The sequence below is a fragment of the Paramisgurnus dabryanus genome, chromosome 24, assembly GCF_030506205.2.
Source record: "Paramisgurnus dabryanus chromosome 24, PD_genome_1.1, whole genome shotgun sequence".
NCBI lineage: Eukaryota > Metazoa > Chordata > Actinopteri > Cypriniformes > Cobitidae > Paramisgurnus > Paramisgurnus dabryanus.
The window spans coordinates 19465457-19482374 of NC_133360.1; the positions used below are offsets into that span (position 1 = coordinate 19465457).

General features: G+C 35.6%; 1 protein-coding gene and 1 long non-coding RNA gene across 2 annotated transcripts; one reads left to right on the plus strand and one right to left on the minus strand.

Annotated features, from left to right (window-relative positions):
* Positions 1-22: 22 nt before the first annotated feature.
* LOC135740854 (uncharacterized) lies at positions 23-1996 on the plus strand. The gene is made up of 5 exons (XR_010529280.2): positions 23-214; positions 489-559; positions 671-771; positions 1179-1331; positions 1618-1996. It is a non-coding gene; the product is annotated as an uncharacterized lncRNA (long non-coding RNA).
* A 3838-nt stretch (positions 1997-5834) lies between these two features.
* alpi.2 (alkaline phosphatase, intestinal, tandem duplicate 2) lies at positions 5835-15936 on the minus strand. The gene is made up of 11 exons (XM_065259387.2): positions 15846-15936; positions 15654-15770; positions 13663-13778; positions 12718-12892; positions 12316-12488; positions 9106-9231; positions 8775-8844; positions 8070-8208; positions 7799-7989; positions 7072-7188; positions 5835-6439 (listed from the first exon to the last, which is right to left on the minus strand). Exons 1-11 carry the CDS (start codon positions 15922-15924, stop codon positions 6174-6176), a joined length of 1569 nt encoding a protein of 522 aa, XP_065115459.1. The 5' UTR covers positions 15925-15936; the 3' UTR covers positions 5835-6173.
* Positions 15937-16918: the final 982 nt, after the last annotated feature.

The following is a 16918-nucleotide window of genomic DNA, read 5'->3' on the forward strand; positions in this document are numbered from 1 at the left end:
GCAGACTGTAGCGCGGTGACATCACGTACTGACGTCAGGTATGTTCTACGTATCGTATGTCTTTAATGCGCATGTACAAAATATTTCACTTTAATCCGTAGGTGGCGGTAATGCGCCTAAAAGTTTAATGCCAACCTTAATACAGCGAATAAGTTGTTTTTCTCGTCTGCAATTCTGGATTAGCGTTTTCTCGAAAGGGATAAATTCGATTGCGGTAAATCGATTACATAAAATAAATATTTATGCTTTATGTTTGCTTTTAGTTGTTATTAAACATTATTTCGGTTCAAAAGTGTACATTCGAACTTTTTTGCTTATAAAACTAATTTTGTTTCTCCCCAGTAGTTTTTTACATTCACACATCATGTTGAGGAATTGAGTTTCCTATATTTATCAAAGACATTTTACGTTCATGTGATGGGTAAAACCTGTTTATGTGAGATATACAAAAAGCAAACCTTTAATTCATTGCATATGTGATTTTCTAGATGTATGTTTATGGATACTGGAAGGCGTAACTTACAGAAAACAGTCACCAAGTACAGTCCAGCTAAGCCAGGTTAGTTATTTTTTGCATAACTGTTTGTTTTAATTTATTATTTTTAGGACTTAAAAGAGAGACACATAATATGTAAGTGTTAATATTTTCTAACTAATACATGCCTTAAAGGAAACCGGACCAGAGAATGAATTGATGCCATCTGTTTGAACCACAGTGCTCAGGAGGAAGGCTTCCTTAATTGAGGACTGCTTCAGGATGTAGAAGGAACAGTAAGTAACAGCAAGCATACAGCTATATTTTTACCTTTTACCCTTTACCCATGCAGTGAAGTACAGTAGTATGTGTACTATTAAATATGACCTTAAATGTTAAATGATTTTAAAATATTCTTCTTTGAATATTAAAAGATTGTTAATGCTTGTTTTTCGGTTGTGAAGGATCCTCTTGAACCACAGGTAATGCTGATTACCTTGATTAAGTATTCTGTATGCATGATGTATACAAATGGTAATGTTGTTTCTTATTGAATTGGTTCACTTTTATTTCTTGACAGGGCATAATAGTTAAAATGTTCACACCATTGTAAATATACTTGATTACTTGACCAAGGTATAAACTGTCAATCTATCTGTTTCTCTTTTTATTGTCTAAACTGACTGTTGGCTATTTTTGACAGATGTCACCTGAGATCCTGTGGCAGATCCTGATGGAGTAGTCAAGGTTAATGGCGATGTGGCTGTCTTGAGGCTTGCACTCAAATGCTAGATGTTTAGGGACATTGTCAGTGAGCCCAAATTTAAAGAACAGGCTCACTTTTTGTGGCTTGACAGTAAGTTCTTTAAATCCTTAATGTGGAGTACTCTAAAAATTATTTAAGAAAACTCTTTGTCTGTCTACATCTTTATTCTCTGGTAGACTGTATTGCCTTTAAAACCTTTCAACTTTCAGCTAGAAAAGTACCCTGAACTTAAAATTGTACTAAGCATATCTTTGTCTAGCATGTGTAAAGTAATCTCATTTAAATGTTTTCCTTATATGACTCTGTTAACAGGATATGTTAATGCCGTTTGTTATAATAATTGAATATGGTTTGATCTGTATTTTGTCTAAATTAGGTCATGAGAACTGGATTGTGTTCTACAGACAACAGTTTTTGATGCCCTACTGTCTGACTCAATGCTTCCACTGTGGAGAAATCTTCAAAGACTGTCCACCTGGCAATGTTGGGGAAAAAATATTTACACAAGTTACATAATAATATACGAGCATATATTTGACATGACTTTAATTCTCCTATTCATTAAAACTTGTAAGTATACAAGTACTGTATAGGTTTTGTCTTTATTTCACTTGATAGTACTTGATGCTAGTATTGCATCCCTAAGTTGATGTTTCGAATTAAAGTGCAGTTCACCTCACAGATCTTTCATATTATGATGCATATTATGAGGCTCTTAGGTCAGATGATGATGGGGGTCACACATTGTTTTATTTCTTTCTTATTTTAATAATTAAAATAGTCAGTGATGCTTTTTGCAGTATGGGATGGTATATTATCCTCCATGAAAGTAAATTTATTTCAGAAGACATAATTCCTTCTATCTCATAGTAAAGAAAACTATGTTTTAGGAACTCTACATATCTTCTAGATGTCCATTTGACCCTCCCCCCCAATGTCTTGTTTGAACATAGTGGCTATTCACCAATAATCCAGAATGACATTCATCTATACTATTTACTGTATTTTTGCATGTCAATAAATAAAATTGTTTAAAAATAGTCTTTGTGTATTCTTAGCTCACATCAAATGAATTATTTTTGCAAGTTTTGGTTTGGGGAGGGGTAGAAATACAGCTTTATTTCTTGGGATTCCAGAGACACCACCAGGTTTAAATACATGTTTGCTTCTTAACTGTGTTTTTTTAATGATGCCTTTTTCTAATATTTTCCTAAAAATATATTTTAAAAAGCCTTATAGTCAAATCTTTCTGTACTTTGAATCACTCATGAATCTTATAGTTCAATGATTTCTGTTAGGTCCACCAAATAAATTGTTATACGAAATAATTTGCTTTTTTACGATAATGCACACTTTTTTTATACCCATATTGTATGAGGACCAAAACTTGCTCTATAATATGGAACAGCATATTTCAAAGTATTAAAATATCTTGACATTTTTGTTTCATTTAACCCTTGTGTGGTGTTCGGGTCTGTGGGACCCGTTTTTAATGTTTACTAAAAGAAAAATTATGCAATTAATTATTGTTTCAACCTCAGGTTCATTGGCCTTGGCTCATTTTCTATAAAGAACATAAAAATAAACAAATTTATCATTACTGTACACTGTTCACCCCCCTACGCATTTATATTACATATGTGGTGTTCGGGTCCACTGGACCCGGGGTTAATAAGAGTGTAAAAATTGAATGTGCTATGTAACTTCACTCTATTTTTCTTCTATCTGGGACTCCTGTGAGTGCATGAGTGTGTTTGTATATATGTCTGTACATATGTGATGGATGCATGTCAGAGTTTTGTCCTTCTGCACTTGCTATAATGCTGCAAGGATACAACATGTAATATATCAAGCATGAACACTCATCTGGCCCCACTGTCCCAAACACTTTACCTTCTGTCTAACAGGAACCATTCTACATTTTCCCATTATCTCCCTTACAAAAAATATTCATGCTTTTATTATAGTAAAAGTGTAGTAATCATGGCAAATTGGTGTATTGATTACCATTTGTAAAACCATGGGTTTACCACAAAACCTATGGTGTGTGCGCGCACGTGTGTGTGTGTATGAGTGCGTGAGAGAGAGAAAGTAAATAGAGAAGTAGAAATAGAGAAAGTAAAATTTTATATCCAAGCATTTTTATCATTTTAGGTTGTAGCCAATAGCAACACATTTTACTGCAGTGTGTGTGGACATAATATGGACAGGACGACACAGTATGTCTATAAAATGCAAGAAATGCATATGCAACACAGCTACATGGTAAAAATTTGCTTCTTATGTGTTGTGTAGGCTGACATGAACAGGTTATGTGTTCAATGTGGATGATATGTTATGATACAGCATCTTTCCAGATGGGGCTTGTGCTGTGTAAACTAACACAAATGTGTACAATTTCCAACTAATTTCAAAGAATTAAACATCAAAGTGATGAAAAACGTATTTGAGATGAAAAAGTGATAAATACTTATTTAAGATAAACATGTTTTTCCCCAATATCTGGGAGAGAATAGAATTTTCTTCTCTTATTTCATATTATCACAAAAACGAATAGCACTTTAATCTATAAATAGTCCTCTACTAGTGGTAAATGACAAATATTAACCATAAATTCTGTCTATATTACTTGCAATAAGGCTAAATTATACATATGTAAACAGTTATACATAAATTTGTATGACTGCATTGTTTTAGGATACGAATAATGCCGTGGGTCCACTAGACCCACAAACATTGTCTAAGTAACAAAAATATGAACACCACACGAGGGTTAAATATAACAGCATCCACACTGTCATAACTGTTGAGGGTGAAATACAATTTGAAAACTTACTGGCTGTATTGGAAAAATAAACAAAAATGGCATGTGCATAATAATTTAGGAACGCGGTGTATTATATCCTGTATATCGTTTCGTGTGTCGTATTTATAAAACGAAGCAACATGTGTTATCATGGAGATTTTGATGTATAAAAAAAATAAAGATGCGGAGACTGAAAACATACTGTACGTAGTTGATTAAACTTTAAAGTACTTTACCATAAATGTCTAACTTTTTTTGAAGGCAACAAATATGCCCAAAAATATAAAACCCATAAAAGAACCATATGACAGAGGGAAGATTAAAATATATAAGGTGTCATTAATGTTCACTGTTCCGGTATACAAAATAGAGTTTGCTCTGTTCACACGCGTTTAAAAAAAGTAACTTCAAAATACAACCGATAATGCTGAGTTTGCTCTGTAATTCCCTATAATTGTTTTTATGCGTCTCAAAGGCGTGTCACACGACGTTAAAAGACATGAATATTAAAGACATACCATGCGTCACTCTGCGCATGCGCACCAAAGACATACGTGACGTCAGTACGTGACGTCACCGCGCTACAGTCTGCAGCGAGGACTACTTGGCATTTAGAGCGAAGAAAGGAAATAGGGCGCCGCAGTCAGTCTCGCGCGCCCTGCTCTCACGAGAGTTGCGGTGTTACTATAGCAATGCCACTGTCGCGTGGTGCGCTAGCGTCGCCATGTTTGTTGTGGCAATGGGCGTCGTAAAGTCTTAAATCGCACTTCGAAGGATGATGGTATGCGAAAGTATGCATAATGCAACAGTCGTATGCTACATGACATCACGTTGCAAATGAAATTCATTTATACTTAATCTGAGAAATAAATAAGTTTATTATTAAATATGGAAAGCATAATTCGGCATACGTTTGTGCTTTGTAATCATTAAAAGAAATTCATATGTGCTTTCTAATCATTAAAATTCAGTTTTGTTTGAAGTGAGCTTGAACTTTGTAAGTTCTCCACACAGACAGCATTGTGCTCACTTTAGATTTTAGATACCTTATAATATAACTTTTTTGGACAAATTCAAAAGGCAGCACTATGTATCATTTGCACAGAAGGCAATCCCAGAATTCACTGGGAAAAATTCAGCAAAACATTTCATACAAAATATTAATTTTTATTAGGGCTGTCAAAGATGAATTGCGACTAATCGCATACAAAAAAAAAAAAAACTAAGGGTGCTGTGTAATGATACACAGAATCATTAGGTGCAGAGATTTATTGTTAATTAAACACAGTTATTCCACGGGTCTGTTGAATGCTGTATTTTGATTGGCTGAGAAATGTTCCGTGGGTATGCATTAATTTCTGATAACCGCACACATGTGCTTCACGCCGTGCCGCATTTTACCTTGGGTGTGCATTATTTCTTATAATTCAATGGCCCGTCGTCAATTATTCCTTACTTATTAACCAATCAGAATCAAGGACTGGATTTTTTATAATGCTTAGTAGAACAATACATTAGCAGCATATTTAAAACATATTGAAATCATTTGTAATTTTATCTTAGGGAATTGGTTACTTCTGAGGTGCTATTTGAGTTAGGGTGTAGGCAGTAGACAGCAATGCCACTCAGAAGGTTCTAGAACAAAGGCAATGTGCGCAGCTATATACCAAAAAGTGGGTATTTTTTTATTAAGAAGTTGTAGTACATGGACTAAACTGAAGAGAGTTTGTTTTATCATGGTATCTTCTTAATTATTTTCACATTTCAGGATATATGCTTTCATGAGTCATAGGAATTATGTAAAACAGACATTAAAAAATTGTATTGTTTAATAAATCAAATTTCACAAATGAATTACTCATTTACATTCACATTTAACTATTACAAACAATGAAGACAACATTAGATCTTAATTACATAAAAGGCTCTATCAATTGTGTGCTGAAACTTCTAAAATTATTGTAATGTCCTCACAGAGGATTTTATATGATATTTCAGCCAAACATAAAATACATAGTGTAGAAAACATCATCCTGTTTCATACATCTACATGTTACATCTTAATGCTAAAGGGAATAGCAAGTAATGTGTTGTGCAAGAATGCTCTAATAAATGCTTTATTGACATCATATCAGAGCTGTGAGTGAGGACAGCACACCCAACACCAGAATCAAGATGCTGGCCTGGGTACAAACTGCATAATTATCTAGCTGGCAGTCAGTATAAGGTTCAAGGCAGGCTGCGTATGCCATGGCATGAGCTATGTAACTTTGCTCTTGTACACCATGAAAAAGGTGGGCCATTGGACCTTTGGCAAAAATAGCAACATCCTCGGATCCATGAGTTTCTGAATCAAGAGGCACCGCGGCCTGCTGACGGTAATCCTTACTGCCTGCAAAAACACGAAATATTAGATAATGTTATAGATACTGGATATCATTTAATTATCATAATTTATAAAAAGTTTATATTAATTAATTTATAATTGTGTCATCTTTTACTAAACAGTTTTGCTGTTTCAACCACAAAAGGAGATTTTTGATAATGTTTACAATACTTTCAAAGCAGCTTTAGAGAAAAGTGTAATGTTAATGTTAATTTTACAAAAAATAGTTACAGAGAAAATGATACAGGAGATTTTATTAGATTAGAATCAATTTATGAGGACAATACATTTTGCAATAAAACTACAGGCACATATTCTATCATAATTAATTTATACTCTATATGCTACAAGTCTTTTTCAAAGACAAAGCGTGTGCTATATTTCAAGATGTGATGTGATTTCCTTAGACTTAAAATATAGCACACAAGACTTTGTGCCACTTTACTTTTAAGTCAATATTTTAAAAGTTGTACAGGTATGAAACTACATGAGGTTACTAATGAGACAGAATGGCATATTCATTTAAAAATAAACTATGTTTTACGTGCAGTTACATATATGACCACAAGATGGGGTGTCTGTATTGACAAAGCATACAACATGTGCCATGCTTTTAAAGATGTTGTCATTTAACTTACTTGAGATTGTCTCATTCACGTCAGGACGAACTCCATTCAAAGTCTGGTATCCTGGACCATTGGCATAAAGTGCATTAGTAAAACGTTTACCATCCTCAGCTTTAGAATAGGACGTACCTAAAAGATAGAGAATGTAAGCCCAGTTTCATTATTTATGTTTACTAAAACTGGAAAATTCTCAAATCACATAATTCAGGGTTTTAAACAGTATCAAAAATATTAAACCTCATACAAATAAACAGGAAATAGGCCTATTACTAAATATTAATAATTAGTCTATTTTGAGCCTTTGGAGATCAATGATCAACATTCATTGTTCCAGTAGCTCAATTGGTAAAGCATTGCAGCTTACGGGTCATGGGTTTGATCCCTGAGAACACATATACATACTGAGAGTCATTTTTAGTGATTTACTTTCTACATAAAACCATATGTAAAGAACATTTTGGGAAGATATATCCTTAATAACTTTATATACTGAGTAAAGTTATGTCAACATGTGAAATCAATGACTGAAATCAAACTTTGATGCTCCAAATATCATCATTAGTTTATGAGACTTTAGCCTGGATTTCAAAGACAAATGCAGCTTGTAAAAATGTAAAATGTAAATATAAAATTTTTTGGGCAATGTGTTAATCCATTCACTGACAAAAATACTTTTATTCTAAGAAATTGGCACAAATAATGCTTTGTGAATTTCAGCAGCTCAAAGATTTTCCCATACCTAGCACTGGATTGCCCCGGTAAGAGTAGCCACCAAATGAGAAGACATGTGAATGATCTGCAGTGACCACAGTCATTGTGTCGAGTTCACTGGTCAGCTCAGCTGCCCGTTCAATGGCTCTGTCAAATTCCACAGCCTCAGTCAAAGCATATATGGCCCTCCCTGCATGATGACCATGATCTATTCTCCCACTTAGAGAAATTAAAATATAAAATAAGTACATTCAGCACATTTTAAGATGTATCTAATGGAAAACACACATATTGTCCACTCATCTTCCACAAAGAGGTAGAATCCATTTGGGTTTTTGCTTAGAATCTTAATGGCTTTTTCCGTCATCTCTGTCAATGATGGATCCGTGTTGGGATTGCGGTCCATCTCGTACCTGGTGTCCTTTGGCTCAAACAGCCCTGAGCACAACAATAAAAAGCATAGCATTGAACCACATTGGCCACCCATATACAATATACAGATTTTTTCGATTAATCGTTTTTTTAAACATGGTCAATTCAGAATCGATTCTCAAAGGGCAGAATCGATTTTTTTCATATTTTTTCCTGCAAACATTGAACTTAAGATTAACATTAATCAAATTACTACTATTCTTCACTATATGTCACCCTCTTTTTTGCCTTGCGCGATGTTACCAAGGAGCCTGTCATTCTTTCATTCAGTGCTTAAAATGGTGGTTTTAGGTGCTTCATTGACGTTGATGCCACCTTCACATAAAAAGTAAGAGGTATGGAAGCATTTTAGATTTCGCAAGCAAGACGACAACGACAGTGTTGTGGCTTTTAATTTCTTTTTATTAATTACCCACTTGAATCGAAAATTGAATCGAGAATCGAAATTGAATCGATTTGATGGCTTGTGAATCGAAATTGAATCGATCTGGAACATCTGAATCGATACCCAGCCCTAATATACAGTATATACCTACATGACTTCTATTTAAAATAGATCAAAATAACCTTACCCATCAAGTAATCAGTTTTCTCCTCGTTGACAGCATCAAACTCTGCCTTGTTCCAAACATACTTCGCATTCTAAAGTAAAGAAAGAATGTTAGCCATAATATACTATTTTATGTACTTGCTCTGTTTTATGTCAAACTTGTATGATTTTATTCAACAGTAATGATGTATTGTGATGAAATAAAACCTTTTGCAAGCAACACAAATCACAAATATTTTATTCTAGACATTGACTATGTTAGCAAACAACATAAACATGAACTTTTGGTTACTGCATTCATCTATTCTTTATTGACAGTAATACTGAAATATTTTTGGAAATGTTTGGTTTACTTTTCTGTTTTTCAGCCACTCGTCAACAAGATTTGCTTTGTCCCGTCGGCTCCCTGTATCCGAGGGGTATTCAGGATCAAAAGTTTCCTTGGGGAACATGTACTGCCTTCCACCTCCTAAAATAACCTACATCAATCAAATTATATAACATTATATTTCATAAGTAAGATTAGTAAAGTAAAACATGCATCCAAGAAACTATTTCATTATCCAGAGATACATTCTAGATGTAAAAGTTAGAATGCCTCATTCTATAGTAAGCCTAATACATACTTAAAGCATGCAAAAGAGTCAAGTTTTAAATAAGAAAAATATTGAAACTCTTTGGTCATTTTTGAGCTTGATGCTAATGGTCTAATCGCTATGCTAAAAGTGGTACCAGACCCGGAGATCTGCTGAATGGATTCCAAAACTGTAAAAATGAAATGTTTCCCTCTAGGGGAGCTGGAAAATTAGCCTTTTTTTTAAATGAGCAATGTGCCTTAATCCAAAAACAGCTTAAATAACGCAATGGCAGCGTATAAAAGCGTATAAAACCATTACAGGCACTGTCATAATATTTCTGTCTTCACGCCAGTGTTCGAATTGAAGGGGTCTGGGGGGTCCCGGACCTCCTATAAGCCTTAAGGGACCCCCCATAAAGCACAAAAATATAAATTAGGGGGGTCCCCTGGTTTTTATTAAAATTAAAATACTACATGAATTTAAAATCCTCATTTTGCGTGTCACAAAGCGAATCTGTCCGTTATTTGTCCCAATTTCGCAATAAACTAATTCAAATGACTTCTGTCTGAAATAAATAAACTCGCAAGTGTGCCACATGCTGTTTTCTGGAGGAATTGACAGACGAGTTATTGTCTCTATCTGCGTGTGGAGTATTTTTTACCTCAGTTGCGGTAAGAATCTTTAGTAATCTTTAGGTTTAAGGGTATTTTAAAAAATCTTCTCAAACAATTATTTCATAACAAACAAAATATTTTATTTGGAAAGCAGAAGAAATCACGCTTAAATGATAATAAATGATAGTCTCTTTAATACTTAGCCTATTGTTCAAATACGCATCTTTCAGAAATAAATAATTATTTGTAGACAGCATCGTTTGCATGTGTTTTTTAAACCTTGGAAAAATGTAACATGCAGGGCCGAAGTGGGACTCATTTTCAGTCTGGAGTTTCATGTCTTAGACGGGCCCACTTTAGTTCACCACTGACTATATTAAAATAATATAATTAAATCCTCAGTAGTTTATAAGTCTGCAATAGTGCACTATTCTCTGCAGCCTTGCAATTAATATATTTTCCAAAAATATCATTTCCAATTCAATGCAAATACAGTAGTCTGTTTGCCATAATTCAAACAGTTTCATAACATAAAAATTTAATTCAGAATGCAGTGTCTTTAAACAAGTATAAAGTCAATAGGTGATGGTTTTAAGTCCATTTTGGTGGTGGAAGGATGTAAAGATTTGTCATTTAGTTTAGCCAATACTCTGTAAAGCCTTGCTGTGTGCTTAAGGAATTTATGATCGGCCTACCTTCCGATGGCAAAGGGGGTTTTGAAAAGATAAGAAACAGAAATGTTGTGGGCCAATCAAAACGTCCTGTCCTTCTCCACTTTGGCATGGAGGTCGGTCATAAAAGATGTTAGTCAGTTGTCTTATCTGATCGAACTGGACACTTTATGTTAACCCACCAAAATCCGGTCCAAATGTAGCAATTAGGGAGGGGTCTGGAATGCTTTGTTGTACGCTGTTCACTACACCATGATAACTTTGGTCACTATAATCATGATATGAAATTTTCATCCCATCCCATCTCTATTTGTCATATAATGTAAGTAAATTTAAACAGTTGACAGTTTATGTGAGTTCATCATTTGAACTCTGCATTGGGCTGTGTGTTAATAATCCAAAAATAAAAACGGCATGTAAACAGGAGTGAAGAGGTTAGCTCCAGTTATGTAAACATATGGGATTACGTCCTTACTCTGATTGTTGGAAATAATTGCATTATTAGTGTACATGTAAACCTAGTCACTGTCAAGTTTATATGTTTGGATAGCCTCCTTCGTCCTCCTTCACACCTATCATTCTGACACAACCCAGCATAGGTTGATTAAAACTAGTGGGTTGGGTTTGTCCCCTTTTGACCCAACTCTGGGTTCAAAATAACCAGTGTATTTCTTTTGAAACAAAACAATGGGTTTGTGAGAGAAAATTATTTGTATTTTAAGCTTATTTAGAGATCAAGAAGTCAGGTTTAAATAAAAAAACAACAACATAGTAAGTATGATCTAAAATGGCAGCACACAGGCTACACGTCAGTAAGGTCATTGGTTCTTGCGAGTCTAGTCAACTAGTCACAAGTGCTGATCACAAGTGTTGATCACTCATAGCTCTGAAGTCATTGGAACAAATGTTCAAATAGGTGATATCTTTACTAAATAACTACAGAAATGAAGTTTGCACATCCAGATATTCGCCTAAACAACTCTTAAAAAAGGGTGACACCAAAACAAGTCCAATTTCAAATAGGGTTGCATATCGATTAATCGCGATTAATCTATTGCAGAATGAAGGTTTTCATTACATCATATGTGTGTGAACTGTGAATAATAATTATGTATATATAAATATGCACACATGCATGTATAATTTAAGAAAAATATATATTTATATATTAAGTATTTATATTAATATATAATATAAATTATTCATGAGTATACAAATGTATATACACATGTCAACATTTCTTAAATATATATTTGAATGCATATATGATGTTAACAAAAACATTTATTCTGCAATAGATTAATCCCGATTAATTGTTATGCTCACCTAATTGCAAATATTATCCAGGGCCTCTGCTTTTGATGCGAAGTGCATTCTGTAAGCTTTCATATGTCCACACAAGTCACGTCCCCTGCATCCTCCTCGATGAAAAAGGCGGAGCATGAAAACATCCATGATTTAATGTGAACTTGGCTTGATCTGAACTTATTTGAAGAGTACTTGGGCAGTGACTAATGACGTTTCACAAGAACACAAGTATGCATATTGAGAAAGACCTGTGAATGTACCGGCAGGCAGCCATTTTAGATCATAAACAGTTTTGTAAGTTGTGTATATTGTATAAGTCCTCAGACAGGCATGTATCTTAAATAAAATGAATATTAATTCAGTGCTCTAAGATGTAGCAGTAAGGGTCTTACATGTATATCCGTATTAGTGATGAGCTGATACGCGATGTCCTTGCATCCTCCTGCGGCCGCTTCCTCTGGCAGCTCTTTATCACTGTACCAATCTCTGTCAGCGGAGTGGGAGTAAGAGGCAGCAGGCGATGCGTGCTGGACACGTGTTGTGGTTACAATACCAACAGATTTACCTGGTAGAAAATTAAACATCGTTTATTAGACTCACGTAAGATATCCATCAAAGTCAAATTACACAATTCAGATTGCCTTTAACAGCTTATTTTCTCATAGATAAGATAAGATTTTAAAGAAAGTGCCACAACTTCAAAGTTCATATGCATTTCAGTTAAGTTGGTCTAGATAACATATCTGCAGTCACTTAGAAGACTTATTAACTGTACTGTTGTGAATTTTCCTTACCTGCTTTTCTTGCGCGATGAAGAACCGATTTGACCTCGTTGCCTAGAGTGGTGCTGCAGTCTTTACGGCGTGCGGCCGCACTGAGGCCCAAAGTACCGTAATTCGCCTTCACACCACACAGATACGCTGTGGCTGTCGCTGCACTGTCTGGCATCTGCTGGTCAACGTTGTAGGTCTAAACAGCCACAAACAACACAGAAGGTAATAGTGTGTATTAAATGGAAATGGACTTTATGGTGCTGAATTGAAGTGTGTTCATAAAAAAATTAGCCTACCTTAAAGGTGCAGTGTGTAATTTGTAGAAGAATCTTTTGACAGAAATGCAAAATAATATACAAAACTATATTTTCAGGGGTGTATAAAGACCTTTCATAATGAACTGCTATGTGTTTATTACCTTAGAACGAGACCTTTTTATCTACATACAGATTGGATCCCCTTACTTGGACGGCACCATTTTGTTCTGCCATTTTTCTACAGAAGCCCTTAAAGGAAATTTTTTTTACTAAGTTATCTCGGACGATGACATGTTTGTCCTGTGGCAGCTACCGTAGCTTCTCGAAAGCGAGGCGTGAGCCGTGGACTAAGTCGTTGGTTGCAATTCGCAACCTCACCACTAGATGCTGCTAAAAATGTACACACTGCACCTTTAACCGTTCTTTACCATTCTGAACTGAATTGTTCTGAACTGAACTGTACTGTACTGAATTTAAATTTAATACATACTGAACTTTACTGTATTTAACTATACCATTCTGTAATTAAGTGAACTGAACAATACTGAATTAAATTGAGGTGTACTGTTCTATACCGTATTGAACTGAAGTGTCCTGAAACTGTACTGATCCACATGTATATAAAAAAAACTAAACAGCTGACCTGTTCTGTATTGACAAAAATTTTCTGTAATGAACTAAACTGTACAGAAGAGGGAACTTTCTTTACCTTTGACAGAGCAAGGTAAGGAAATGTGTCCATGACCAGAGAGCTCTCCTCTCCTGTTTTTCCATTCATTTGGCCCTTCAGTTGTCTCGCTGCAGTCACAGTGCTGATTCCCATACCTAATCACATGTCAAGAACAAACACATCATTTTTAAAATCCTCACCTTTACATTTATCGTTTTGTATTTATTTTGTCATATATATGTGGCAAATGGTCTATTCTGCATCGGACTAGCTACTGTACTATACAGAGCCATTTATGACTTCAAATTATTCAGAGTAATATTATCATCATGTTGGTATAAGACACTTAACATTTATTTAGTTAAAACAACAAACTAAATTTATTGACAAAGGAAATAGCAAGAAATACAGATTTCTCTACAATATTTGCTACCGCTTCGGTTTTCATTTATACTTTTGCGTCGTCGTCCATGTCTATGTGCAAACACACACGCAGACCGCTGGAAGGCAGTATCCATGCGTAACCACAGTAGCAGCGCGACCGTCAAAGAAGAAGAAGCTTGGCAAGTTAAAGGTTCTCTAAGCGAATTCACGCGTTTTAGACAATAAAACACTTTTTGTTACATACAGCAAACATCTCCTCACTATCTGCTTGCTTCCTGTCCGCTGATCAAACTGTAAAAAAAACGCGATCTCTGTAGACAGCCCAGCCTCCACAAACGGCAATAATAACAAACTGGCCAAACCTACACCAGAAACCATAACAAAGTATTCTAACCAATAAACGCCAAGAAGGATTTGGGGGTTGGGTTTGGGCGCGTTCATGAAAGCACGGAAGGGAGGGGGAGGGGGAGGAGTTAACTACGCTCAGTTTGTTTGAAAACACATTTCAAAAATCAACACACAGATTCGCTTAGAACGCCTTTAATCCACAAACGAAGAAGAAACTTGCTGTGTATGATTCGAGATCACCAGCAATGATGGAAGTAAATAAACAGAGACTTTTGTTGCAGTGTGAGTTAAATCACTCCTCAACTTGGCTCATCTTTGTTTTCACCATCGCAAACGGAAATACCTATGACGCTGTTTTTTTACCTAAAGGGAGGGGTTCTGGTGGACAAATCACAGCGCTTGCGTTCCGCGTAGAAATGACGCACTGTAAAAAATTTAGCAAGGTGCACGTCAGGCTATGCAGAGCTACGCACAGAGCTACGCACAGTGATTTAACTAAAACTGCAACAAAAGTAGCTGCTTATTTACTTCCATCATTGCTGGTCTTCTCAAATCATATACAAGTTGCTGTTTCTTCTTCGTTTGTGGGTTAACTTGCCAAGCTTCTTCTTCTTTGACGGTCGCGCTGCTACTGTGGTATTACGGGTGGATACTGCCTACCAACGGTCTGCGCATGTGTTTGCACGTCGACGCGGACGACGACGCAAAAGTATAAATGAAAACTTTTAGCATAGCTTAGCATAATCCATTGAATCTGATTAGACCTTTAGCATCACTATATTGCTGCTGTACCATGGCTGCAGGTGCAATGATATTACGCAGTGCCCCCAAAATAGTCCCCTGCTATTGAAAGTTACCAAGGGGACAACTTTCGGGCGCTGCGTAATATCATTGCCCTGCTGCAGCCATGACAGCAAAGTCCTTGATTATAATGCCGGAATAAGAGTATAGTTCCTAGCCATATCTGTCTAGGAAATCGCAACTTTTAATTTTCTGTCGGTCTTAGTTCACAATGTTACTACAGAAGAGTCAAGTTTTGAATAGTAAAATATCAAAACTCTTTGGTTATTTTTGAGTGGGATGCTAATGGTCTAATCAGATTCAATGGATTGTGCTAAGCTATGCTAAAAGTGGTACCGCCAGACCCGAAGATCGGCTGAATGTATTCCAAAACGGTAACAATCAAATGTTTAACTCTAGGGGTGCTGGAAAATGAAATGTCCCTTTAACTTGTAGAAAGACTTGAATACAATGTGTATCATGATACATGCTTAATAATCAGGTTTTCTTTAACTCACCATCTCCAAGAAAAAGGATGAGATTTTGAGCACGACGGATGTTGGGCTTCATTGAAAGAGACTCGTGAAGAGCAGATTTTCCCTTTACATTCCAAAAGTTGGGTTTTTCCTCCTCCACTTTAAATTTAAGAGAAGCAGTGTTTTTTCATTTGGTTTTACTTAATTAAAGAAAAAAATTGGAAACACACTTACCAGGAATAACAGAGCAACATCCATTAAAGAAAAATGAAATAAATATTCCAGTAGTCAGAAGGGTTTGTGAAGTGGCCATGGTTTGAGTGAAACGACACAGACAGCTCTGCAAAACTGAAAGATTTGACTTCTGTTTATAGTCTTGCCACAGACCAAAGGTCTGTTGTAGTTTTTAGTAAATATTTTCCAAGCAATCACTTTTGATTACCTTCTTATCATACATGGACATACAATTTGAATGCCTTGCATTTTGATAGTATTGCACTTGCTTCTGGGCTAGTGCAAATTCTCACCAATATATGCAGTACATTTCAAATCGGAAACCCAAAGATAATCACTAAATTTAAGGAAATATGATTGTAGGAACAGAAGATAACCAGCATTCCAGACCCCTCCCCAACTGCTCCATTTGGACTGGATTTTGGTGGGTTAACACAAACAAGTGTCCAGTTCAATCAGATAAGGCTGCTCAGACAACTCTTTTATGGCCGACCTCCATGCCAAAGTGGAGAAGAAGAGGATGTTTTGATTGGCTCACTCCATTTCTGCTTATCATCCCTTTAAACCCCCCTTCACCATCATCTGAAGGCAGGATGATTCTTAAGGAAATTTCTTAAGGAAAACATCATGGCATGGCAGAGTATTGGCTTACCAAAGAACAATCTTTATATTCTTCCACCAACAAAATTAACTTAAACCAATCACTTATTGACTTCATACTCGTTTAGAGACACTAGCATTCTAAACTGAACCTCTGTGTTACGAAACTGTTAAAATAATCACAGTTATTAACATATCAATGAATGCACGTGTACTCTTAGAAATAAAGGGACAAACGTTGTCACTGGGACAGTACCCTTTCAAAATGGTACAGCCTTGAATCCAAAGAGTGCATACTTCAAAGGTACATATTGGTAGTTCAAAGATACATATTTACAATTTTGACCTTTTTTAACGGTACTGCCACAGTGACAGCTTTTGTACCTTTATTCTTGATAGTGTATAATATGCTAACATTTTGCTGTCATGTTTATAATTTTTACATTCAGGATTACAATGACAACAGTCAGGGG